This window comes from Harmonia axyridis, chromosome 3, assembly GCF_914767665.1.
Source record: "Harmonia axyridis chromosome 3, icHarAxyr1.1, whole genome shotgun sequence".
NCBI lineage: Eukaryota > Metazoa > Arthropoda > Insecta > Coleoptera > Coccinellidae > Harmonia > Harmonia axyridis.
The window spans coordinates 15546660-15574318 of NC_059503.1; the positions used below are offsets into that span (position 1 = coordinate 15546660).

At 33.2% G+C, this 27659-nt stretch overlaps 2 protein-coding genes across 2 annotated transcripts; one reads left to right on the forward strand and one right to left on the reverse strand.

Moving 5' to 3' along the window:
- The first annotated feature begins 13 nt into the window (after positions 1 to 13).
- LOC123677026 (angiotensin-converting enzyme-like) lies at positions 14 to 27170 on the forward strand. The gene is made up of 3 exons (XM_045613431.1): positions 14 to 69; positions 12915 to 13055; positions 26656 to 27170. The coding sequence occupies exons 1-3, from the start codon at positions 29 to 31 to the stop codon at positions 26969 to 26971; spliced, it is 498 nt and encodes a 165-aa protein (XP_045469387.1). The 5' UTR covers positions 14 to 28; the 3' UTR covers positions 26972 to 27170.
- LOC123677024 (proline-rich protein 4-like) lies at positions 4650 to 6560 on the reverse strand. Its single transcript, XM_045613429.1, has 2 exons — positions 6426 to 6560; positions 4650 to 5844 (listed from the first exon to the last, which is right to left on the reverse strand). The coding sequence occupies exons 1-2, from the start codon at positions 6447 to 6449 to the stop codon at positions 4756 to 4758; spliced, it is 1113 nt and encodes a 370-aa protein (XP_045469385.1). The 5' UTR covers positions 6450 to 6560; the 3' UTR covers positions 4650 to 4755.
- Positions 27171 to 27659: the final 489 nt, after the last annotated feature.

Sequence of the window (27659 nt, forward strand, 5' to 3'; positions counted from 1 at the left end):
ATAAGTGCGTAGCATCTCGATCTCATGTATGTATCTGCAGTGTGATAAGCGTTCACTTTGTACAGATCTGTGAGTACCTAATTTGAATGCAGTAAAGATAATTGTAATAATTTAAAGTTGACTACATAATGTCGTTACTTAACAAGAAAATAATCTGATATGTATTGCAGTGTTACGCGGTAATGAATTGATATTTACTATGGATTAGTAGAATATTAACATTTCACAACAGATGGGATCTTCAGATATGATATAGATGTTTTACACAAAGGTGCATCCTTGACAATTCACTGCAAATCCTGTACAAATCGTTTCACAAATAGTTGCTTTTATTTTGTCGATTTTTATTATTCTTATTTATCAATGATGAATGAAATATTTTTGGATTCGAACGTGAAATAAATCTCAAAATCCTAAGACTTTATTATATGAAATCTAAATATATCTACATTTAGTTGACAACCGTTGATAACTAACCATAATAAGAGGTGAAAGTATGATAACACCTTGTATATTATTACGAGGAAACAACTGAATTCTGAGCAAAACTACAAAAACAATACTGAATTGAAAATATCTCTTGTAATCTTGAGAGGGAATTTGCTAATATATACGTAATTGTAATTATGAGTATTCTTCAGCCAGCTAATATAATATCGAATAAACAGTAAAATTGGAGTGAATCTCTCTACAAGATTTATAATAAATGACTGAAATAACGGAAATAGTGTCACTGTGATGATATAACCGACAATTCAATTAGAAATTGTTGTTACATTATCTCATGCATAGAATGGATTCGCGCATTGCTAATTTGCCTAAGATTGAAACAATTATCTGTTAGAATATCCTTAAGCAAGTTGACAATTATTCTTTGTATGCTTAAAGAGGTAAATTATGAATAAAACTACTTCATTAACTTCATGCTGAAACCGTAGGATTTCACTTTTCAAAATGCCTCCTGCTTAAATTCTTCTGAATAAATTTTTTTCTTGATTTACATCATCTTGAAAGTTTTAACTTCAGCTGTAGTGAATGAAAATTTATTTATGTCCCAGAATTAGTGGTCAATAATCCACCAGCTCGTAATCTCTTCACTAGACGTCAGCTCCTTCATTTTTTGTTCTTTTTCGATATTATGCTTGAAAGCAATTGGTTTTAACAGGAGTTATTTCGAAATTCATGATTTCTGTTGTGTTCCCCCCAGAGAAAATGAATAAAATTCATTTTTGTGGGGATGTTACTCTGTCCAAAAACATTTTTCTAGAAAAAAATATTTGAACTTCAGTATTATCAGTGAATTAATAATCGAAAGCGACATTTGTTGTCATTAAATTTCTCTGAAAAAAGAGAATATTTGTAGATTCCAGGAATCCCATGGTCAATTAATTCATATGTTTTAGCCAAAGTTTCATTGATCAGGAGGACAAAGTTCGTTCGGGAAAAGTTCTGTGAGCCCTACTCGAAAGATTGATTTTATCTCTTTTGGTGTAACTACAGCATTAGTAGATCCCATATCTTCACTTCATTCATCAAACGCATAATTTCTTAATATTCCATCTCTTGAAATTATTGTTTCCGTTCTAGATATGAATGGTATAATTCATCACATTAATAAAACATATAGGTAACTGAACTCACCAAAACCATCTAATTGATTTATAATGGTTCCACTTGTGATTTCGAAATGTTCAGGGAATACTAAGATTAACGGCCTTGCATTTGACGGAGATAAATTTGAATTTATACTTCTAAAAAAATAATGACTTATTGCAACTGATAGATTTGAAATGAATCAATACATACTTTACTTTCAAAGACTTTGTAAATTAAGTGCAATGGTAAGTCTTATCGATTTCAGTGATTTGTACGTTTCATTCGAAAACGAAAATTCAGGCTTTTCAATTTATTTTACTCTACTGTTTTTCAAGAAAAATGTGGTTTGGAAAAACAGTTTTCATACCACGAATTTGACAGATAATGCAGAAATCCTTCTCAGGAGAATTCTGAGTACCAATATCTATAATAATAAAATATAACCAGGAAATAAGTGTAAATCTGAGATATTCTCGCACGATTTTTTTCTACAAGATGTGGAAGAATGAACGGATTAGCAAGAGAATCAAATATTTTAAATACAATTTTATGGAAGAAGATCCAGGAGGATGTAACATTGTACATTGTACAGGGCCTTCATAAATATTGATTGTAACATCGTACTAGCTTTTGAAATATTCACACATCGCGAATTTGAAATCAGAGGATTCACGAAGAATATAATTGTTTATACAAATACAAAATTAACGAATTCTAAATTTTATCTTATGTATTTTTTGGCAGTATTAGTGAAGAGTAGTAAAGAACATTTCAAAGGCTACTATGACATTAAAATTATTCATAAAGACTCTTTATAAAGAGAGTAGATAGATTATACAATGGTAATATAGTAGGTAGTAGTGAAATTGCAAAATGGCGAAAGCGCTTATAGAAATCGACATGTAATAAATTCGTTCCATGAAGCCGATCAAGATGCAACTCAATATACATGAGAATGTATGTACATTATCCGATTTAGGCGAAATTTCTTTGATTTCATTCCACTGGCACATTTTCTCTCATATCAATCAGTCATTTCAATGAATATCTGATTTAATTGAATATGGGGAGTAATTTAATTGAAGGACAGGAAGAGTTTCAGTCAGAAACTTAGGGTTTATTACTATATTAATATTGAAAGAAGTTCAACGCGTTGAAATTTACATTATGAAATTTGAGTAAAAACATTCCTCTAATCTCTAATACTATACAAAATACCTACCTGTTTTTTCGCAAATGAATAATTCAAAAATTCTATTCTATGGTAATATGGTATAGTAATGTAACAAGCGATTTTCTATAAATAAAAGTCAATTTTACTTTCTGAATATAGAAATGTCGTTGAATTGCATTGAACACAAATAAAGATATTTTTGACCAAAGTGTGGAAGGGCACTTACTTCAACCTTGAGGACCTTGAGGAGAAAAGAGTTTTTGTTGAAAACCAGTGTATTCCCTTGAAATTGATATGATCGAGTTCAATTTTCCACTTTGAATCTCTCGTTTTTCATATACAGCAAATAATGAAGTCGATTTTTGAAAATATGTGTAATTTGTTTCTTAGCTTGAGTGTACCTATTATTCCGAAAGGTGTCTACTATAGTGGTGGAAAAGTATTTTGATGGACCAAATATTTTTTGTAATTCATTGAGTAATTCTTCAAATTTTTTTCGACATAGTAGAACACTTAGCATCTCGAACAAATTTCCTGAAAAATGTTCTTCAATTTCATTCCTCAAAATTAAAACACAAAAAAAAATAAAGTTCAAAAACCCATCAAAATGCCATTTTACACAACGTGACGTCAATTGGAAGTAAAAATAATTATGTGTCATATACAAAAGCATTTGTTTTCATTATTGATCAACCGCCTTCAACCCAGCAATCAATGAACAAAACCTGACGTCAGCAACGGATACCGTAAATGGAATAGATCATCCAGAAATCTGGAACGTGCAATAATAAAATCTTTAATATTTTGACGAGGAATTTCTAGAATGATATCTCCAAAGGTGATCCAAGTACTTTATCGACAAATCATCACTATAGGATCCACAGATATTTACGCCAACATTTGATTTCTGGAAATCGGTTTTAATTCTTCCAAAAATTTATTTTTGTTGTGAATATTCAAATGTATTAAGCAACAAACTACAAAATTTTAATAAATATTTGGTTCACGAATAGGATCAACTTTTTGTTCAAACAAAACCCAACAAATACAACTAGTATTTTGCGATCCGAATAGAATTTCTATTATTTTTGGAAGCCATCCTAGAAATGACCTACGAATATTCATTCACACAAAAAAACCTTCTAAATTTTTGACTAGAATTCACCCCCTAAAAATGATCGCACTTATTTAGTAACACCCTATATATCTATATAGAAATTATGCCGTGACTATACTATTTTATATGTAACCTTTCACAATTCGATCCTATTATTAGCAATCTTGAATTTTGCGATATACGTAATGAGGCATGAATGTGGAGAAATTAACGCTGTACTTTCGTGTGAAACAAGAAGCGTTATACTTACCAATCGATAATCAAAATTCACACATCATAATCAAGTAGGAATTTTAACGAGAAACGTAAGATGTTCAACAAACTAAATTGTATGTATCTAATGAGTACGTAACACCCTCTTCATTAACTGGAATTTGAAATGGAAGAACTCATATTGTGTGGGACCCAGATAGATTGGTAATCAGAGGATATATTTTTTCACGCATTGTCCACTACAAAGCGTTATTGTTTTATAATCCTCCAACAACGGAACGAAAAAATGTTATGAAACAGCAATGTTACGCATTTGTGCTACTTTTCAATGCTTAATGACATCCTTTTGCGTGTTCTTCATACATGCATTCAATTGAATTCCCACTTTTCTTCATTCGGAATGTAACGATTGAATAAAACAGTTTTTTCTCAGTTTTGACATTTTTAGAAAACAAAAAACCAGTTCGTTCAACGAATTTATTGAAGAATATAAATTACAAGTTCAATCTCTCAAGTTTGGCATCATAAATAGATAACGAACAATGAAAATTATAAAAATAAAACAGAAATTTATTAAGAATAGATAACATAGGAGTCACATAAATAAGAAACAGAATATACAAGAAGCACACATAGTGTGGATTTCTGAGACGATTTATTTGTGGCCGTAGCTGTCATATCCGTAACTTTCTTGGTAACCACCCTGGTAGCCACCTTCGTAGGAACCATAATCACCACTGTAGTCCTTGACTGGTACTGGGACTGGCTTTTCAACTGGGTATGGGACGTGCTTTTCAATGGTTACTGGGTATGGCCTGTCAACTGGGATTTTGACTGGTACTCCAACATGTTTGATGATTGGAACAGCTACTGGTTTCTCTACTGGGTAAGGTGCTGGATATGGTACTTTAACTGCTACTGGATATGGCTTCTCTACTGGGTAGGGTACTGGTCTGTCAACTGGTACCTTGACTGGGTATGGTACTGGTCTGTCTACTGGGACAGCGATCTTCTTCTCAACATGAACTGGGTATGGCTGGGGTACATGCACTGGGTATGGACGGTCAACTGGTACTTTAACTGGGTATGGGACGTGTTTGACTACTGGGTAAGGTTGTGGCACATGAACTGGTACTTTAACTGGGTATGGAACACGTTTCTCTACTGGGTAAGGTGCTGGGACTGGTACTTTGACTGGGTATGGAACGTGTTTGGTAACTGGGTAAGGTTGGGGCACTAATACTTTCACTGGGTATGGCTTGTCAACGAAAACTTTGTAAGGTACATGTACGATCTTCTCAACGGGGTAGGGCTGGGGTACTGGTACTGCAACCTTAACTGGTACTCTCACTGCGTATGGTACTGGTTTCTCCACTGGGTATGGAGCTGGCACTGCTACCTTGACAGGGTAAGGTACATGTTTGGTTACTGGGTAAGGAATATGTTTTTCAACTGGATAAGGAATGGGGATACCCTTGGTGATGGTTACAGTTTTTTGGATACTGCTACCAAGATCAATGGCGGCATAACCGTCATAGTTTCCGTAACTTCCTCCGATACCAATACCACTGTCGTGGCCTCCTTGACCCACAAGATAACCGTGGTCAATATCACTGCCGTAACCGTAACCCAAGCTCAGTAATCCACGCTTTGTCTGTTTCTTGTCGCTGGCAACAGATTTCTTCTCCTCTGCCTCGGCATTTATTGATGCCACTGCGAAGAGGACTAAGATAGTCACCACCAGCTGAAAAATAACAATAAAACACCGAATTAAATCTATGGCATGAATTCGTGTCAACTATACGTTAGCGATATAATTTAAATGTACGTGTATTATAATTCTCATTAAATGCAATGGGGACATCGACGACCGATGTAAAAACTTCTTGGAGACAGTAATTACTAGAGGATATTGCGCGATGGTATTGCTTAATAGGTGGATATTATTTTATCATTTGTGCGTTGTATGCGATTTGATGTGCTTCATGGAATGTATGGACGAAGGTATTTACTAATGATTTCGATCGAATGATCTAAAATCTTTGAAGGAAAATCTCACTGTAGATTTATTGAGTAAAAATGTTGAATTAGAGTGAACATTTGGTCGTTGAAAACACTAAGATGATTTCATTGTTGGATACAAATTCAGATGAAGCTTTAGATATTTCTTGGAGTAAAAGAAAATTGATTCACTTGAAAATCTGGGACCGAATTTCTCGAAGGTACAGCCCGGATCGAATCAATGTTGGCCGAACGAAAATTTTGGAATCCTGTTATCACGAATCACTGAAAAGTCACTGTTATCACAAAATCACTGAAACTCACCATTTGCTTCATGGTAGCGCTCATGCAAGAAGGTTTAGTGTGTTAGTTCAAGAAGTGAACTGTATGATTTTGGGGAGTCTCCAATGACTTTTATACATAAGTGGGCTTTCGCTGTTCTTCGACCACCACCTTTGGTCGTACCATATTGTGCAAAACGTGCCCCCCTCGAACAAGAAGGTGAACCGATCGAGAAAGTCATTTCTCGGTGGAGTCAACTGGTGTCCTTTACGTAATTTCTTGATGCGAGGACCATCGCGTGGTCCCAGAGCGTACCCGAGGAGCGTAACAGTTTTAGTTCTTCAGCTGGTTATTTCGATAGATTCGGAAGCGTCGTCTAGTATTACTTATGCACATGTCGCGTACCGGTTCGATTTTTTTTTTGGTACGGTCGAGAGGCCGTAAATGCGGTTTTGAAAAGATGCTTGCGAAGTCGGTTGTTTGTGAGTATTTTTTGTTAATTTTTCAGCTGCAAAAAATTTTAAAAATCACCCTATGTTTCATTACTTATTTTGATATCATGTAATAAATCAACTCTTTAAAAAAAAAACCTTTCATAAATGGTGTGCGGTTTGAAATCGGGTTCTTATTTTCGGATCAAATTTTCGAAAATGCATAATTTCGAAGGTGAACAATATTTCATATGACATATAATCGTAGCAATATCAATTGTCTCGGTTAAATTTCGTTTCAATTTTGACTGTTGAATCTTCTTGAATTTGATATGCCGCATCTTAGCCTTCAAAATCGATTAATCTGGTTTCCGTTTTGAATGAACTATTTGAGAGCTGTATCGAGTACAAATTTGCTCTCCAATTTTATAAGAAGATGATGGATGAATATTATTTATTCTATTCTTTTTTCTCTTTATCCCCAATAATAAACTACATATTATATATTATTTTGAACGATTCTTGTAATATAATTTATTAGGATACTTCGTCACACATTTTCACAATATCTGCATCATAATACATACTTGTTCTATGAACTTAATAGAGTGCAAAAACTCAAGATTAAAACACGTTTTTAAGTAACAAATCCGAGTTGGATAATTTTATATCGATGTGTTTTTTCTTGATATAGATCATTTATTTTTTAATAATCTCTGTAATACGAATTTCTGTATTTTTCGATATTGATTTGAACTTTCTTAATAATTTCCTAAAATTTTTTAATATTACGATAAATTGGAAAAAGCCGTGTAAAATGCCGGTTCCATTTTTTTTTGTAAGATCACGAGGCAATAAATGCGGTTTTGGAAAGATGCTTGCGAAGTCAGTTATTTGTGCGTTTTTCTTGTTAATTTTTCAGCTGCAAAAAAAACTGTAAAATTCACTATATGTTTCATTACTTGTTTTGATATCATGTAATAAATCAACTCTTATTAAAAACAAACATTTCATGAATGGTGTGCAATTTTAAATCGGGTTCTTAATTCCGTATCAACTTTTTCAAAATGCATAATTTCGAAACTACCAAGGTGAACAATTTTTCATATGACATATCTTCGTAGTAATATTCATTGTCTCGGTTGAATTTCGTTGCAATTTTGATAGTTGAATCTTCTTGAATTAAATTTGCCGCATTTAAGCCTTCAAACTTCATGGATTTGGTAATCGATTTGAATTTGCTATATGAGAGTGGTATTGAGTAAAAATTTTACAGAATTAGCTCTTCAATTTTCTAAAAAGATCAATTAATGGATGAATATTATTTATTTTTCCCCTTTTCTTCTTGTTCCAGAGAATAAACTACATATTATATATTTTTTGAATGATTCCAAAGATCTATTCGCATAATATTGGGATACTTCGTCACACATTCTCACAACATCTATATCATAATAATTGTTCCATGAACAATCTCAAAATTGAAATACATCCGTTTTTTGAATGTTTCTGAAAACAAAACCAAGTTCAATAATTTTATTCCGATGTGTTTGTTATACGAATTTCTGTATTTTCCGATATTGATTTGAAATTTCTTAACAATTTTTAAATTTTTTTTAATATAACGATGAATTGGTAAGAGTCATGTAGTATATAAATTGAAAAGAGTCATGTAGTATGTCGCGTACCGGTTCGATTTTTTTTTATACAATCGCGAGGCCTTGAATGCGGTTTTGGAAAGATTCTTGCGAAGTCGGTTATTTGTAAGTGTTTCTTGTTAATTTTTTAGCTGCAAAAAATTTGTGGAATTCACTGTACGTTTCATTACTTGTTCTGATATCATGTAATAAATCAACTCTTTTCGAAAAAAAAAACATTTCATAAATGGTCTGCGGTTTTGAATCGGGTTCTTATTTCCGGATCAACTTTTCGAAAATGCATAATTTCGAAACTATCAAGGTGAACAATATCTTATATGACATATCATCGTAGCAATATTCATTGTCTCGCTTGATTTTTGTTGTAATTCAGAGAATTGAATCTCCTTGAAGTTGATATGTCGCATTTTAACCTTCAAAAGTGATGAATCTGGTTCTCGGTGCGAATATGCTTTTATAGAGAGTACAAATATCGAATTAAAATTTTGCCTGGATCTATTTGAATCTTTGTGCGGTATTTGATCAGTTAACCATAACCAAAGAAGATTCAAGAAGATGCCGAAGTTTAGGAAGATCGTACCCTTAGATTCACTCCATTCAACCAAAAACATCATAATATACCATATATCAGGATGTTAAGCGCTGAAATTCTCGATTATTTTTCGAAATAGTATTTTTTTTTAAATCCGATGTATGGTGTCCCATAATAATGTTTGTGAAAATTTAGAGCACTTATTTCAAGTATGTGATTAGAAAATCAAGTAAGAGATGAATTAACAAGTACAAAAACTTTCAACATGATTAATTCAATTTTTTCGAGAGATTGAAACTCAGTCCATGTAGACAATAATTCAAATTATATCGGGTATCCCATCAAATTCGTTGTCTATCAGAGGATTTCAGAATACCTTTGAACTAGAAAAAATGAATAGCACATTTTCGGGCTTGGTTTTTGAGAGAATTTATTTCTCATAACTTCTTTATTATTGGTGTTATCAATAAGAAACAAAGAAAACTTCAGGGACTTTTTTTGGTAGAATACGTTTGTGTTATCATTTAATTTTTACTGCAATTAGTTTTGAAGTTATAACACAAAATTGTGTTCTTTTCTAACATAAACCATATAATTTTATAACAAATGAAATCGCTTTATTTTTTCCTTTCTAAAGAATATATAACATGATACATAAATTTTTTTCAAACTAAAAAAATCATGAGAAGTTTCAGTTTCACACAGCAAATCAACAAATTTTCTATCTATGATACCTTATGAACTTCAGATAATTGAAATGTTTTGTGGCTACCAAGGACTCCTGATTAATACCGTTAGATTTTTTTCAAATTGATGAATGTTTTTCTTCAAATGTGACCAAAGAAAAATATCTATCGGGTTTAATCCTGGTGAACACCAAAATTTTGATTTTCTGAAGATCATAGATAAGCACTAGGTTCATTTTCCATGTGAAACTGAAACTTTTGATGATATTTATAGTTCGATAATAAATTAATATATCATGTTCAATATTGTTGAAAAGGGAAATTAAGCGATTGCATTTGTTAAAGAAATTTATATGGTTTAGCAATTTATAACTTTGAAACTAATCGCAATAAAAAATTAAGGATTACACCAATGGATTCCACTAAAAAAATTGCCTGTAGGTTGTTTCCGTTTCATGTTGATAGTACCAATAAGTTATGAGAACTTTTCATTTCACGCCATTTTCCAATTTTCTCTTATAGCTTGAAAACAGTTGAATATAGAAGTTGTGGTTTTCACCAAATCAGTTCACTCAAAAATCTAGCCCCAAAATGTGCCATTCATTTTTACCAGCTCAAAGGGATCATGAGATCCTCTCACTAGACACCCGATACAAAGTAGGTTCTATCTTTGAAACAAATAAAATCAAACTCTCCTGAAAAAACCCAAAAGCAACAAGAGATGATTAAAACAGAGTCAATCATGTGGTAATAGTAAAAAGCCAAATGAAAACAAATGTTACGTTGTGGTAGAGCCACTTCTTTATCGAGTACACATATTATGTTTTGAGGAACTTGTATAATTCGTATTCTTGGTATGCATTATGTGTTCATGCGTCAGTTGGTACGCGAGCGGCCACATAATCTTGTGGTGTTATTTGATGATTGCTTAGGATGGAATATAATTAGGCGAAACTGAAACGCGAAAGTTTTGCAGCCTTAAACTTGTTCCTTGAACAGGCTATCTATTACGCATCTGCAAGCTGGGCGGAAATCTAGAAAACGGACAGGACATGGATATTGGATACCTTCCTTGAACTATATTTGGGATCGTGTAATGTATCCTTATTGAACAATATCGGGTATAATTCATGCAATAAATTCGTTCCATTGATCTGGACTGAATTTCCCGTTCGTAAAGATACAGGAAGTCAATAATAATAATTGCTGTTTAGATTCTAGAGTTTTTAGCTTTTTTGTTTATATGTTTTTTCTTTTTTATAGTTTAGAATATCATATTATTCGTATTTCACAAATAAAATGAGGATAGTCAGGAGCTTTTAAGTGCTCGTCAGTCAGCGCCAACTGTACCCTTGGAGATCAAAGCATTTAAAGGCATATAATTGGGTTTTCTCCATTTCAGTATCGTAATGAGTTCATTACAGTACTAAAAACAGTGCTGTAATGAACTCATTACAGTATTGTTTTCAGTTATATTTTTCGTTTAGTGGTTGTCAACACTGACTATCCAACCATGTCAATTGTCAATATAATATAATTTAGATATAGTGAAATGATTTGCAACATTATTCACAATTTTTCTTGATTCTGGGGGTGTTAAATCGATTTCACTAATTTAATGCGTATTTGTAAATTATTTCAAAATTCGAAACGTACGATTCATATTCGAATTCCGTAATCTGTCAATTTTCGTAACAGTCACTCCAACTGCCAAGATACAACACAAATGTCACTGGGATGTATAATCTGAATTTCACAATATTTCACAAAACTTGACTGAAATAAAGAGAATATCGTCTAATACTCGTTGCAGAAGGCAATTCCAACACTCATGCGTTCGAAAACTCGTTCCTTCGTCGCTCGATTTCGAATTTCGCAATCGTGTAGGAATAGGAGCCCATTATACAACTTGTTTTAGAATTTATATTCCAATAAAAGGTTTCATTTTGATGGATGATAGATGTTTATGTCAGTGAGTCGAACCTTATTTTTTGAGACCATTGCTGGTTGAAAAAATTTGTTGTTTCAATATTCTTGGTACCAAATCAGGAAACACATCACATGTATCGCAGGAAAATCTTCAAAAAGAATATTCTATAAATATCAAGTTTTGTAATGGTAGTACCGTAATAACATCCAATTCATATCGTCTGTATGTTTTTCTTCTTCGTTTCACTCCAAGGTTATTAATAATTAACTATTTTATACAACATCGAGTGTACTGCTTCAACTAGGTTAAGATTAATTATCTGGATTATCATATTATCAGCAGATTAAATGTTCATTCAATAGTCTTGTTACACTTGAAGTATTTTTACCAATTAAGAGATTCGTCGAATTTTTCTGTTTTGAAATCATCAACAAAGATTAAGGATTCCGGGGTCTGTTACCTATATGATAGAAGAATAGTTCTTCGAAAATGATACAATCACAAATATCAGATGAAAGTGAAGATCAATTCATTTGGATACTCGATTAAATATCTATTTTCCTAATAAGATAATGCTCTATCACATGTGAAGAAAATTATCTTTGAGCTCATAAATCTGAGAGGATTTATTGCCGTGGCCACCTTGATCTCCGGATATCTCACCAATTGAAAATTTGAATACTTCAGGTATTAGATTACCGCATTCAATTTACTTATACTCGAAATCTGTTACTGATTTTTTTCTGAGGAACTAGGTTACTTAATCATAAATGATTGGATGTTTGGAGGAATAAATGTTTGAAGTCAAACACATTGAAAATATCTCGGATTCTGAATAGTTTGTTTATCAATAGAAAATTTAAAACTGCATTAAGTGAAGTCGTTATTCACGTTACAATGAAAAATATGAATATGTTTGTGCAATGTATGATCAAATGAGAGCAAATTTATTAATTCTTCTCCCTGTTCTATAGACAATAATCTGAGAGTTTATACTTCATTTCATTCAATAGTAAAAGAGACTCAAGTGAATAATATCTTCGTAGGTACACTTTATAATTTCTTGACCCCAAGTTTAATCGAAAGGAAATAGGTGCTTGTATTATTTATCAGTAAAGAAATTTTGCTGAAGAGTTCTCAAGGAAATAGCAATTTGTTACGTGATTTATAATTATGATCCTCTTCAAAACCTTACTTGCATTTTTTTCTTGTTCATTCTGATGAGATCTTATAAAATTTTTTATATATTTCATCATCCTTTCGAATGATATTTTATTCTTATGATATTTTTCAGGTATTTCGTCAGCACAATTCTCCAATTCCAAATCTACAGATCGATGTGTATCGCAGCTGGACAATATGTTCCCGGAGATCCTTTACACCCATTACATAAATGTGACATTTACAGGAGTAAAGAAGCTGGAAAAATACTGAAGTGAGTAAAACTTTCAGACATTTCATTCCGTATAGTTTCATGTCGGTACGCGTCTGATAGTTCTGTATTCAATTCATTTTTATTTCGATGTTTAAAAAATGGATTAAAAGGAGTTTCGTGTATAGATCAAACATTGTTTTTTGATGGAGAAAAATACTGTGCAAGCAAGGTGACTATGTTCAAGAAATCAAATTTTCGAGAAAAAGTAATATAATTTACAGTATCCTGAAAGCGAAATTTTTGGAGATATTTCAAAATATTGATCACTTTATTTTTCAAATTACACTGTTGATGTTCGATTTCATAAATATTAAGAAGTAGATTCATTACTTACTGCCATATCTTCGCCGATTTTCGTCAAATAAAAACCAATTCTGGTGAAATCGTTTCTGATCTTAAATTCTTTTCTCGCTTTTTACACATATTCATGATATTCAATGCAAGAAATTTCAACGCGTGCCTGCATGAGAAAATAAGACAACAATGGTACTGATGGGAACATCAGAACTTGAAACTGTCGATTTACATACAAATTCAATTCAATGTATGCGGATTTTTTTCTCGAGTATAATCACGTACAAGAGTGAAAACGAATTTTATGTAGTTTATTATTCTATAACATTTTTCGTTTATGATATAACCGAGAAGATATTTGGAAATATGATGTGTGTTGCAAGTATGGTTTGAAGTGGGTATTTCAAAAACATGAAATATTCAATGATCCCAGATTCAGTCAGGGTGAAATTGTTTTACAATCCGAATAATAATAAATTATCGAATTTAAATGATAAATTTCTCTACAACGAGAATATTATTTCATAGGTCAGTGATGAAACGAGATGTTTCGTAATTTATCATGAACTGATATTACTATTTTCGATCTTGTATGCATTTCGTATGAATTTGCAATTCGAAATTAGGAGTTTGATATTAATAATAATTAATAGTCGGCATTTATATCACTGACTCCTATCATATCCAAATAAGATGTACCCATTTGAAATTCACAAGATTTATGTTGAGGTATTTCGATACATCCGTCTAATAACGTTCAAATAACCATGAAATAACCTATTTATACCGTAAGTAGCTATTTTTTGAAAGGATGTTATGAAATGCAATTAGATGAAGTGGTGATAAAGGAAGGATCCTGTTATTTATTGTTTCTTTCTGAAACACTACTCCAGGAGAAGATAATTATTTTTGTTTGGAATTTTACCTTGTGTTTTAAAATTCATTCATAGGAAATCAATTACAAGCGAAATAAGCAATTCTAATTTTTCCTTAAGCAGCTTTGATATAACTGTCAAGGTAAAATTAAAACCATAAAAAATTTCGAAGATCAAGCAAATTTGCCTTCTCAAAAGGGTAGGTATACAGGGTACCCTGAAATTATGTTTGAATTGAAGCAGGAGATTCGTCTCGAAAAATAATAGACTTCCCTAATATTTCTTTTCTCAAATATCGTTTTTTGCAGAGATATGTTGAATATGAAAAATTAAAAGTAATTTTCATTTATAACTTCCACAGTTTTCAATATTTTGTATTGAATGTGAAAGTATGCTTGTGTTTAATAGGTGCCGTATTTCGAAAAAATCACATTTTCATTTGTCACCAGTGGAGTACAAAAAGGGCACCATGGTCCTTTTTATCCCCTATTTTCACGCCACGGATGAAATCAGAAAAATTATGCATTTTTTCCATTCCCTATTCAATTCATCAGAGTGAAAAATGTATGCTTGTTTGAATCAGGAAAAAATAACCTATTTAAAGATAATTGCTCTTTTATGAATCACTACATATCCATGAAAAATTTGTTCGGCAGAAATTAATTTTATAATTCCAATTACTGGTCCAAATAACAACTGGATATTCAATTAAAAAAAAAGCACACTTTCACATGCATTTTTTCACAAAGCTGCTATTGTATGGGACCCAAACCAGATAAATATAGCAAATTCCATCATAATTGGTTAATAATTGTTAAATTTACAGCTGTTAAAACACACACGCACCTATCGACATAAAAACTGGGAACCAAACTCATCCAGATTTAACAAGAATTTATTTCGCAAGAGAAAATTTCGAATTCAGAAACCCGAACTATTTTCATCCCGCCGAAAGTGAAACTACACATACTTTACTGAGTTTCGATTCTTCATAAAATCATCAGGCAATCATCAGCAAAAATTTCCGCTTTTTTGTCCCTAAAATATCTTATGAAATAGTGGAACTATTGAGACTTATATGGAAAGCAATAAACGTACAAGTAGAATCCTTAATACTTGAAGTTTAGTAGGTACTGATGATATTAAATTGCATAATATTGTAATATCTGATATGAGAGGCCTGAAGGAATTCCGAAATTAACAAATTGCTTCGAGATATTAATGATACACTTTTAAAAAATTTCCACATTGAGACATCTCGAAAGTAGCTCATCTGCAGACCATCAAAAGTGGGTATTGATCGCATCTACTGGTCAATAGTGGTTATACCAGTGAATGTTCTTCGTACATGACATAATCATATGTGGAACAAGATTGATATACCTACAAGATTTTTAGCAGAGATAAAACTTCAACTGAGGGCATTCAAAGGATACCGACTGACATGAGCAGCTACGATTGGATCAATCTCATGAAATAATCGTCAATGAGGTGTGAAAGCTTCCAGCTATAGCTTCGTATAAAATTTATTTATTTGACAAACATGTAGGTGTGAATTTTATTGACTTTTGTTTAGTAGATTGGTTTACAAACATCGGCTATCTGCATTGTCTATATTTGAAGACTTCTTTGTGTTAGAATGTGGTATTAGACGGATGGAAAGAAAATATTCTCACTTCCTTTATTGATGGAAAGTGATTGGTAATCTGTAATCGATTATTTCCTGTCTTCATGTATATGGATCATAGGTATTGTAGTATGGAAATGCATGAAGAATATCAACTATTCGAGTAAACGAGTTCGTTCGCACGTAGTAACTCACACAGTTTGTTGATTTGAAATTGTTTGAGTGATTATTTTTTCGTATTTTTCTTTTCCTTAAAATCGTCAGTTAATATCATGTAGGTAATGTATTTAATAAAAAAAAACGAGAAAAGCTCTGACTGAGCTTGTAAACACTTATATTGGTAAAAAATTTGAAAGTTGACAGTTAACTCATAAAAAATAAAATTAATAAAATTTTAACACAACATCTAAAACTAGTGTTAACTACAGTAAAGTGCAATTATTAATTACAAGTGGACATCAATATTCATTTTAAAACTCACATCAAGCAACAAAAAAAGACAACTATTACCAGAGTGGGTTACTTTAGAACGCTCACATAAAAAAGTTAGGAATCAACAGCAAAACAGCTAGCACAATCTACAAAATGATCTGCAGGCCATTATCAGAGTATGGACAGCATTCCTAAATAACTCTAAAACTACAATGAAGAATATTGAGATAGCAAAAAGAATCACCAAACGGGGACATCCCAACAATCCTTCAAATAAACTCCTATACCAGACTACAGAAGAAGAGCCAATACAGGGAAGACTTCAAAAACTGGAAAGAAAAATCATCAAAGACCAGAATCACAAAAACATTATGGAGCAACTGACACCATGGAGAAACCTCCACAAAAAAAAAAGAACCCAATGGTCCATAAGGATTAGTTCCCACTTACTTGTTCATTCGAAGGAATATTTTGGGAGTTATACCTATTCATTTCGAAGAATGTTAATCTTACACTTTATTTTCCATAAGAAAAATTCCGAAATTATCATTGAAAGCTAACTACTAGAAGTAAAACTCCTTTGGATTTTAGGTTTCCTCTTCTTGAAAGACTTTCCTATTTATCCAATATAAAATATAGGGCAACCAAAGCGAATCAACTTATAGGCTCCAAATAAATTTCGATTTTATTTCAATTGATAATGAATTTTAATCAAATATTGAATATTTAAGTGACAACACATCCTATCGAGTTTTGTGGATAATTTTGTAATGATTGCATCCTCAGAACCATATAAGATTCAAGCAAGTTCAATTATTCCTGGTCTATTGAAAAAATTAGATGATTAAGAAAACTTGTATGTCTCGATAAGTATAATATTGGATAATGTTGTTAAGAGGGTTTATTTACAGACCATATAATTCTTAACGAGCTCAAAAAGAAACAGAGTTAATTCAAATCCAGCTACAGGCTATACATATTGCGATTTGAGCAATTCAGAAGCCATTCTACAGAGCACTCCAAGGGATAAGAAACCAAAACAATTATAGACGTCGATTGCAAACAAATCGAATTCCTAATTTCAAAAAGTACAGGACCAAAGAAATAACTGCGGAATGAATAATTGAGTTCTGGCAAGAATAGATTGTTTCAATTTTGATTAGCGTGTTTCGTGATTATCTGAAACGAATTGCAGGAATGACGAAATAGTTCTTTCAATCTTGACGAGGCTAGAAGCAGATAACTGACACCAAATCACAAATAATACCCCAATCAGTGTGATTACATTTTCAGCAGAATAATAGATATAAATGCAAGTGGATATATCGACTGGAGCACGAATATTATCTGCGATCACAATAGAGACCTTGATGTCAGGATCGTGAACTATAAAGATTCTCATGTCACTTCATTTAGCACCATATTTTTTCTTATTTGCAGTGAGAGGTAGGTACTCATTCTGTGGATCAAGGTCCATTATTAGAGATTGCCTTTGGTATTTGTTTCGTTCGAGTCCGGGAGGAGTTTGAAATCGTTATGAATCCTTGGTATGTTCTGTATTCAACAGCTTATCAATGTCAAAAACACTCGTTTTCTATATTTACTGCGATGTCGTTTTCTTGAGTGTCTCACCTCGAGGGCCAGCTAATCTTTCAAATGGAAGAAAAGGCCAAACTCACCAGGCTAACTTTTAGTCGAAGACAGAGTTCTGTGTTATCTAGGGTGGTAGCGATAATAAGAAAAATCGATTTTTTTATATTTTACTCTCTCGAAATGCGAACTATATACAGGGTCTATATATAGGTCCACTACAAATGCGAAATGGCAAAACGTTCTTGAAGAGCTAGTTGTTTGAATTATCCTTTTTGAAGTAGTCTCTATCATAATTTTATCACAATTAACAAGATGGCCATTTGGATCAAATAATATAAGGATCTCTGTTTTCCTTTGGTTGTCATCGATGTTGGATTCTGCGATACTCTTCAAGCTACTTGAGCTTGAGTCAAGTTGCTTGAATATCAATCCCTAGCGGCCCTTTTCTTGAAAACCGTCAGCGTTGCCTGGAGACCTAAGCTTGATCGGCCCAGAGTTACATCTGCAAGGGAAGACCATTATATCGCAAATTTTACTGGAAGGAATAGTATCAGTAAGAGCCCTTCGAAGTCATTTTTTGAGGACCTATAAACGATTAATCTCAACCAGTACCATGAAGAAATGGTTGCATTCCTCAAATTCAAGGACAAGAGGACCTTTAAGAGTACCTCGGCTATCACCAGGACATAGAGCTACCCGTCGGCAAAGGGCAGAACAGTTGGTGTTCTGCCACCAAGACTGGCTTTTAACACAAAGACACAACCTACTTTTTTCGAATGAGTCACGATTCGGTTCAGAAAGTGATAGTCGACGATAAAAGGTTTGGAGAGGTTCATGCAGACTAGAGCGACTCAATTTCGTCCGGGAAGTTGTACCCTTTCAGGGCGGATCAACAATTTGCTGGGGGGTATAATTTTCTGTCGCCGTACCCCTCTTATTATCCTTGAACGAACAATGATTGGTGCCATCTACGTTATCCAGATAATGAACTGACCAGCAAACTCAACAGACATGAATCCAATTAAGCAAGTATGGGATTACTTAGGGAGAGCAATATCCAATCGCCAAAACCTACCTTCAACTTTTCAGGAATTGAGTTTAGCCCTTCAAAAAGATTGGAACGATATGCCTGAAAATTTCCTTTATGACTTGATTAGTGGTATGCCTAGGCGTATTGGGGAGTTGATTGAAAGAAGAGGTGATAACAGGCGCGGATCCAGGCCCCACTTTTGGGGGGGGAACTTTTAGATACTCAAAATACTGAAAATGTGGACCCCAGACACTTTCGCCATTTTGGGACGTCATTTTTTTTGCGTTCATAGATATGGATCTTCCCAAAATGTATTGAAGGTGAAATTTTTGCTGATCTTGTAATTATTTGAGCCTAAGTATGTCAAATTCTAGGAGGGACGGCAAAATTTAAGAGGTGCCTGGGTCATTTGGGGGGGGAACGTTCCCCCAGTTCCCCCCCCCCCCCGTGGATCCGCGCCTGGGTGATAATACGGACTACTGAATTTGGACTCAGTTGTGGAATAACTATGATTAATCAAAAATAAATAATCGATAAATTTAGATTTTTTTTTCATTTTTACTATTTTGTCCAATCCTGCATAAAGCAAAGAGTAACAAACAAAGATTTTCTATCAAATATATCGTAGTTGAAATAGGGGAAAATATTCATCTCTTTTCCAAACATAGCAAGACTTTTGACGATGTGTGTAATTAACAAAGACTTTTTTATTGAGACACGGGATGTTGAAATAAAAAGAAATATTTGTTTCAGTATATAATTACATATATTTTCAATTTGTGAATATAGTTTCAAAAAAACAATATCATATAACTACCTTTATAAAACAATTTTTTTTTGCGGCACAGCCTGTATGAATGAAATTCTGACTTAATGAATTATAGAACTTTCAACAGAGGACTAGCTTCTTGAAAACTCATTCTGGTCGTATAATCAATAAGTTAACACCTTCTCATTTATCTTCGAATGATCAATCTCACGTATTTTTTGGCAAGTTCAGAACGAGATATTGATCCATATCCAGCATATAATCATCATTCGACTCGTTGCCCAATTTCAGTTACAACTTTTCAATAGCAGGGGTCATGGCGAAATGTGAAGTTGTAGTTGCTTATCTGACCATTCTTCGTTGAAATACCACAACAATTATCATTCAAGATAGTAATCTTCTTACGTAAAAATTACGGCGTCATTGTTAATTACGATGTTATTATAAAACTGGGTCGGGTTATGGGACAAATGTTTTTCATTTCGCTTATTATTTCTGATAGTAAAACATTATAAAATAAAATTAATTCCTTGCTAGATTAGTGTATTATAATTTTCAGTTTAGGATATGAAAACCGAATTGAAAAATTCGTATTATCGGTTTTTTCTAGAAATTATAGCTAGTTTTTTCGGATCAAAATCATCTTCAACTCTTTAAATTATGACCAATGAATATATGTATAACCTAATAAAGTACTGTGATTATAGCACTTTTCTCCTTCTCTCTTCACCTTATTCTCCATATCACCAATGGCCTAATCACTTCCAAATAGCGGAAATAATTTCGATACCGAAAATAGGTAGAAACCTCACGATGTCTCATTCTATAAGTCTCTCAAGAATTACCTCTAAAATCCTGGAAAAGCTGATACGCCAAAGAATAACTCAAATAATATATGTGAAACCAGATCACCAGTTTGTGTTCTACCAGCTCCTCTTTACCACACAGCAGTGCCATAGAACATGAACTGTACATGAGATAAACATGTCCTCAAATGAGAAAAAATACTGCACATCTGCATTCGATATTGTCTGAAATGAAGGCCTAAGCGATCGGACTTTCAGAACAAAATTCATCGACGAAAATATATTCCAACCATGAAGTAATAAGAGCAGGTGTGCCCAAGGAATTTAACTGGACCCTCTACTATACCTCTTATATACTGCAGACCTGCCCACAACTGAACAAACTATACCATATTTGCTGATGACAAAGTCATACAAGTTAGTGACCCTGCAGAAGCATTACTTATCGTACAAAAGTAAAAAAATTACCTAAACGTGCTGCAATAATGGTTCGAAAGATGGCAAATGAAGGTTAACGAGTATAAATCAACCCAGGCAACATTCATATTGAAGAAGATAGGGTCCTGCAGTCAAAACCAATAATAAACTGATACAGCAAATATCATCAGTACTATACTTGAGCCTATATCTAGACGAAAAACAGAATCGAAAACGACTCCTTTAAGTTGATCCAAACAGTGATTAAATCCATATGTAATTACGGTATTGAACAATGAAATCAAGTATAAACATTATTCGAAGAGCTCAATCAAAAATTCTCTCGTCATGACCGATGCACCATGTTAGGTTACCAATGTAACACTGCGCCCTACCTAAAATAAATGGACTATACTAAGAGTAATGAATCAATAATTAAACTTGGGTTTATACCTACAGTAAATTAGCGATGAAAGAAGATCAAAATTATTTTGATAATAACAACAATATATTGCATTAAATAACTATGTGTTTCAAATATGAGAATAAATGTTATCTCCATATGAACATAGTTCATGAATGGACATGACAGGTAAACTTTTTAATGTTTAATCAAATATAAAATATTTGTCGTTTCCTTTAACTTTTTTATCCTTTTTCGGCAATGTCTTATAGTTTTTCCTAAAGATTCCTTACTTAATTTATGTATTATACATATGGTGGTAGAATATTCATTATGTATTTTTTATGAATGAAAAATAAAATTCAAAACTGTAAACTATATTTCCGTCGATCCTTTGGTGGAAAGGAGAAAGAAATTAATCAGAAAGGAAAAATTCTGTAGTGGTGAGAAAGAATAATCCCAATTCAGAATATAAAGTTGGGAAAGTTAGATAAGATAAGATAACTAATAGAAGTTTATTTTCTCCTACAAACAACTGTTCTGAATTTCAATGCATCTCCATGAAACGATAGGAACATGTCCTGAATAGCGTTGACTCAGCGATGGTTTCAATAGAGGAAATTAAATTTTAAGATTTCAGATACCGATTTACAGAAAATGAATACTCTGGTGACACTTAAGAACGGTTTCTCAAATAATTAGTTGCCAAATCTTTCGGAAATATAGCAAGGCATGACAGTAAATATTCGCATCGATCAATTATCAAGAAACCAGCTCTTCAATGAAGCTTTGAACGTTGTAAAACTGATAGATTTCAGTCTGAATTCTAAATTTGAATGAAAAAAAGCTGAAACTAGACAGAGAGATGATGTCACAATAGTCGCAATACAAGTTTTATGAAAAACGTAGTTTTATGTTTCACGTAGGCGGGTCACTGGATTTTGTGGCTTATCCTTCAAGCAGAATTAAAGAGTGATCCATCAATATAATATTATTTTTCACGGGCTATCCAAATATGTTATTGGAAAAACGAGCGAACCAAGGTATGGAAAGTTTTTGAGGAAAAAAAAAATTATAGAACCATAGAAAACATAGATATATTTTCCGAATATGGAATCTGCATTTCCTCAGATTAATTTTGAATGGAATAGCTTGAAATAAATATAAAATTTTCATCATATTCACATATTCGGATTCACAATCCGAATTGAGTAGGTTCAAATGAAAAAACAATTGGTGAGAAATTGTCTCTAGACCTTCTTATTTTGAAAACCAGTCGAATTTTCAAAAAAAAATATTTTGGAAAATCAGTTTTTCCTCAATAACATTCCATCTCTTGGTTCGATATGTTTTCAATAACATATTAAGAAAGAACGTTAAAAATACTATCATGTTGATGGGTGACTTTTCAATTTTGCTTGATGGATAAGCCAGAAACTCCATTGACCCGCTCAAGTGAAACACCCTGTAGGTACCAAATAAGAATCAGAAAAAGCTGCATGATTGAAATCATTGAAAAATTTGAGGAAAGTATCGACTTAGTATAAGGATCATCTAAGCATCATGAGCCACTTTGAGAACACAGAATTGTTGTCGGTTTTTTCATCTAAACTAGGTGAGGTTCGGTAAGTTTTTTCATCTAGATTAGAAATTCTGAGAATACGATCCTCCTGGAATTTAGCCTGTGCATTCGACTGATTTTATTTCCGAAATTGTTTGAATTTGCTTTGGTCACGATCAAAATTGAATTTCGACAAGGTCAGATCAAAAAATTACATGAAGCGCTATGTTCGGGAACGAGTGCTCAAAAATAACTAATCGATTCTGAACTATTTCATAGAACAAGACAGTTGATAACCCTCACAAAAAATCTTGTACAACAGATAATATCCGAAGTGTTGAAATTGTTTGAAAAATACTTTGATGAACTATTTTTCCTAGAAGTAGAATCACCCTATTTAAAATCTTTCACATTTGGTCTTCAGAGAACTAATGCAAGCTAACCAATAAGTCAACATAAAAAAACCATAGGATATTATGAAACGCGGACATACTATTTCGGAGACCTGGTTCAAGGTGAAAGAAACTTCTAGACCAGAATAAACTATTGTGATGTATAAATCAAATAAAATGCACCCATAACACTTGATAGGGTTTCACTTCCAAGCTGCTCCCAAATGCCTATCGGCTATACACAATTGAATCATAACACTATCGGACTAGTCGAGTAGGTATCTCTGTTACCGGCATGAAATACTATCTTTTCTGCAATTTCCGCATTGTCTGAAACGTGATGAATTTTTCTGAATATAGGAATTTCTTCTCATATTGCATAACACTTTCGTCGATAAACTTAAAATAATTGATCGCTTCGAACTGCAGGAAGGATATGTATGAGATTATCTATCTTATTGTGACTCATTCGATATTGATTTTGTTGATACCTCGCATTTCTCCTTGTATTCGAAGAATGGTTCTAACGGGTGTTTTTTTTTCGAGGTATATAACTTTAAGTTGGCATTATTGTTCAAGATGGCGACCGATTCAACAGCTGTCAAGTGTCTAAGTTTGGTTTGGCAATTCATCATGAATAGACTCACGCCTGAACAACGCTTGCAAATAGTGCAATTTTATTTCGAAAATAATGGTTCTGTGCGGAATACGTATCGCGCACTACGTCCATTAGCGATGAAGCGCACTTCTGGTTAAATGGCTACGTCAACAAACAAAACTGCCGCATTTGGAGTGAAGCTAATCCTCAAGTATATATCGAAACACCGTTACATCCAGAAAAACTGACTGTTTGGTGCGCTTTATGGGCTGGTGGAATCATTGGTCCGCACTTCTTCAAAAACGATGATGGCCAGAACGTTACAGTCAATGGTGATCGGTATAGAGCCATGATTACTAACTTTTTCATTCCTGAATTGAACAACCATGATGTCCAGGAGCTGTGGTTCCAACAAGACGGCGCAACATGTCACACAGCTCATGCCACAATCGATTTATTGAAAGACACGCTTGATGATCGCCTAATTTCACGTTTTGGACCTGTGAATTGGCCTCCAAGATATTGTGATTTAACACCGCTAGACTACTTTCTGTGGGGCTATGTAAAGTCATTGGTCTATGCGGATAAACCACAAACCCTTGATCATTTTGAAGACAACATTCGCCGTGTTATTGCCGATATACGGCCACAAATGTTGGAAAAAGTCATCGAAAATTGGATGTCCAGATTGGACTACATCCGAGCCAGCCGTGGCGGTCATATGCCAGAAATCATATTTAAAATCTAATGCCACAAGATTATCTTGCGGATAAATAAAATTCATGTCAATCGAATAATCCATCGTTGTTTTATTGCAATTTAAAGTTGTATAGTTTTAAAAAAAATACCCTTTTATAAACAGGGCGGTTTTCAAGAAATTTAAAATTTGCGATATATCAATTAATTAACAGAATATGAAATATCACAGAAAAAATGTGATCCTGTTGATCATCACAAAAAAGTGTCTTCACACCACATTTGACCACAAATTCGTCATCACTAAATCGAACCTCATGGTTTGAGACCATTCGCGACTCAATATTCGAAAAAATTACTTCAGACGATCTGTACAGGGAACGATCTTCAACAACACGGAAGAATGCATTATACCATTAATGTAGACTAAAATCGAACACTAAAGATCTTCATCTCTCTAATGTTCTTCGCTGATGAGCGCTGCTGGCTTAACAATCAAATTTTATTACTTCATGGCCATAAAGGTAGATAGATTCATTCTAAACGCTGTAGGTACCCACATTGAATATCGTCAATAAAATTCTGAAATTAAAAGAAGGGACAGAATTAAAATAGCGGAAATGATTTGTTCTCGATTAAATTGTAAAACGCGTAAACATTATATGGGCGGACTTCCATTAGTAGTTCCTATTATTATTACTATTATATTTCACTAGTCAGAATCAATGAGAGAAAATTGTGAACCTTCATTACTACAATAATTTGATAATTTGTCAAAGTCAGCCATATGTTAGCGTTTATTCACTTGCACCCTTAAACACCACAAAAATGTACATAGGTGTATATGTGGTCTCCAAAAGTGCAATTGGCGCATGAATGAACAAGTGCATAAAGCTCTTGGCTTCACGTCAGTGCTTTTTGATTTGTTTTTTCGATATTCTCTCTGAATTTATGATTCTGATCACGTTATTAGCACGAAACTCTTGCGAGAGGCTTGAAATTATAATTGTTCATACTGTATAGACTTTATATACTTCATATCTACTGTATACACGTAAATTTCTACTCAGTTAGATCTATTGTCACCGAAATATTAGGTGTTCTCTTGCATATCCTATGATTCCTAAAACGTTATTAAATGAAAATCGGCATGAAGGTTTTTCTATATACAGGGTATTTCATCATTGACGCGATTCGACAGGGGAATCACATTAAAAGGGGAAATGACCCAGCATATCTTTTTTCTTATGGAACACCCTATTTTTCATTAAGTTCTCAGATTGCATGGAAAAAATGGCCCCAAGTTTGTTCAAACTTTAATATGCTCAAAACTTATCGTTTTTGAGATATTTCGTTTTTCCATTAATTAAAAGAAAAACCTAATGAATGAACATATTTGAATGATATTTCGAAAGTGAATACTAGAAGAACGGAGGTTAGTAAAGTCTGATTTTTTCATAATCATTGAGGACTTCACTGAACTTCACAAAATGAGACGATTCATTGATGACTTATTCAAACGGTTATATCGATCTGATTCCGTGAGAAATTTGATTGATTAAGAATTTGAGAATGTGCGCAAAAGCTGCTGACTTCAGATCAGCGCTTTCCTCAATTTTAATTTAAAATCCTTCTTTATTCAGCCTTATGTTAATCAAATTCACTAGGCTACAAAAAGTCTTACAACCATTGCTACAAATAAAGGAAATACTTAATAAGAGCAAGTAAAGTATTGCACACATTACAACATAGTAGTAAAAAATCTAAGGTCATAATAGCCAGAATGGTCTCCAATATCCGATAACGGATTGGCACTATCAAGAAGAAGTAAAAAATCTACGATCATTGTTTCAGTCTCTCCATAGGTATGTAGAATATGCTCCAAAAATGATAAATGCAACAATATTTCAGCTTGGATGCTCCCGAATCAACCTTTATTCAGTCCAGTTCCGTTTCATATTTATCATTCTTCAAAAAAACTTACAACCATTGATAACATCAAAGGAAATACTACGAATACGCAATATACTCTCTTTCTTGCATAAGTGATGTTATCAAACCACAACTATTCATTCACCAATCGTTAAAAAATCCATCTTTGTTTCAGGCAACTCATGGAGAAAGGTTCCTCATTACCTTGGCGAGACATTCTGTTCCAAGCCACTGGCGAATCTAGGCTAGACGGAAGTGCTTTGAGGGACTACTTCCTCCCGTTGGAGGAATGGCTTACGAATGAAAACTTAAGGACTAGAGAGTACGTAGGGTGGCTTTACGATGGGGATTACTGCAAGAGAAGCATTGAAACCGCCGGCTTGCAAGTTTTTGGAGGTTACTACGATGGCTCGAACTCGATATCTCCCTCCTTCTCCCTTTTAACTGGTGCTATTATAATTTCGATAATTTACTGTAAAACGCGTATTTAATTGGAAATCTGATACATCGAGAGCTCAACATGATACTCCAGGTTGTTAAAAACTTAGGGAAAGAGCGTCAAAACTATCATATTTCGTAGTGCCTGGCTACCAGCTTTGTGATGAAGAGATATTGAACTGTTTGAAATTGACGATATTTTTGTATCTTTATTTGTATATAATTTTAACGATAATAAAATTTTAAGAATTATTCTAATTTATTTCGAATCATCATTCCTGGCCTTGGGATCATTTCCATATTCCAAAAAAAAAGGCTGAGTGTTGGTTAGATGCTTTTGCACACGTTTCTAGTAGATAATAATTCAATTAATTCCTTTGATTATATTGAAGAATATGATTTGATGTCACATGTGAAACTGACGTCTCATTCATTAATCGAAAAAAGAGAGTTATTTGTTATTCACTTATTGGGGATTTTCAAAACAATCTAATCCTCCTTTATAATGAAAGAGCTTAATCTCAAAATAATTCATTTTTGACATGTTTGATATTTCCATGTAAAATGTAACGATAAGACGAATAATTCATAGAATATCGAACTACGTTATTTTCAGTCATTTTAAACAACACCTTATTTGCTTTTTTTTAACTTCATCGTTTTGTATATATTTCATACAGACATTTTTTGGTAAATTGGTTCTATGGTTTCTATTAATTCTACCTCTTTTGAATATCCTTT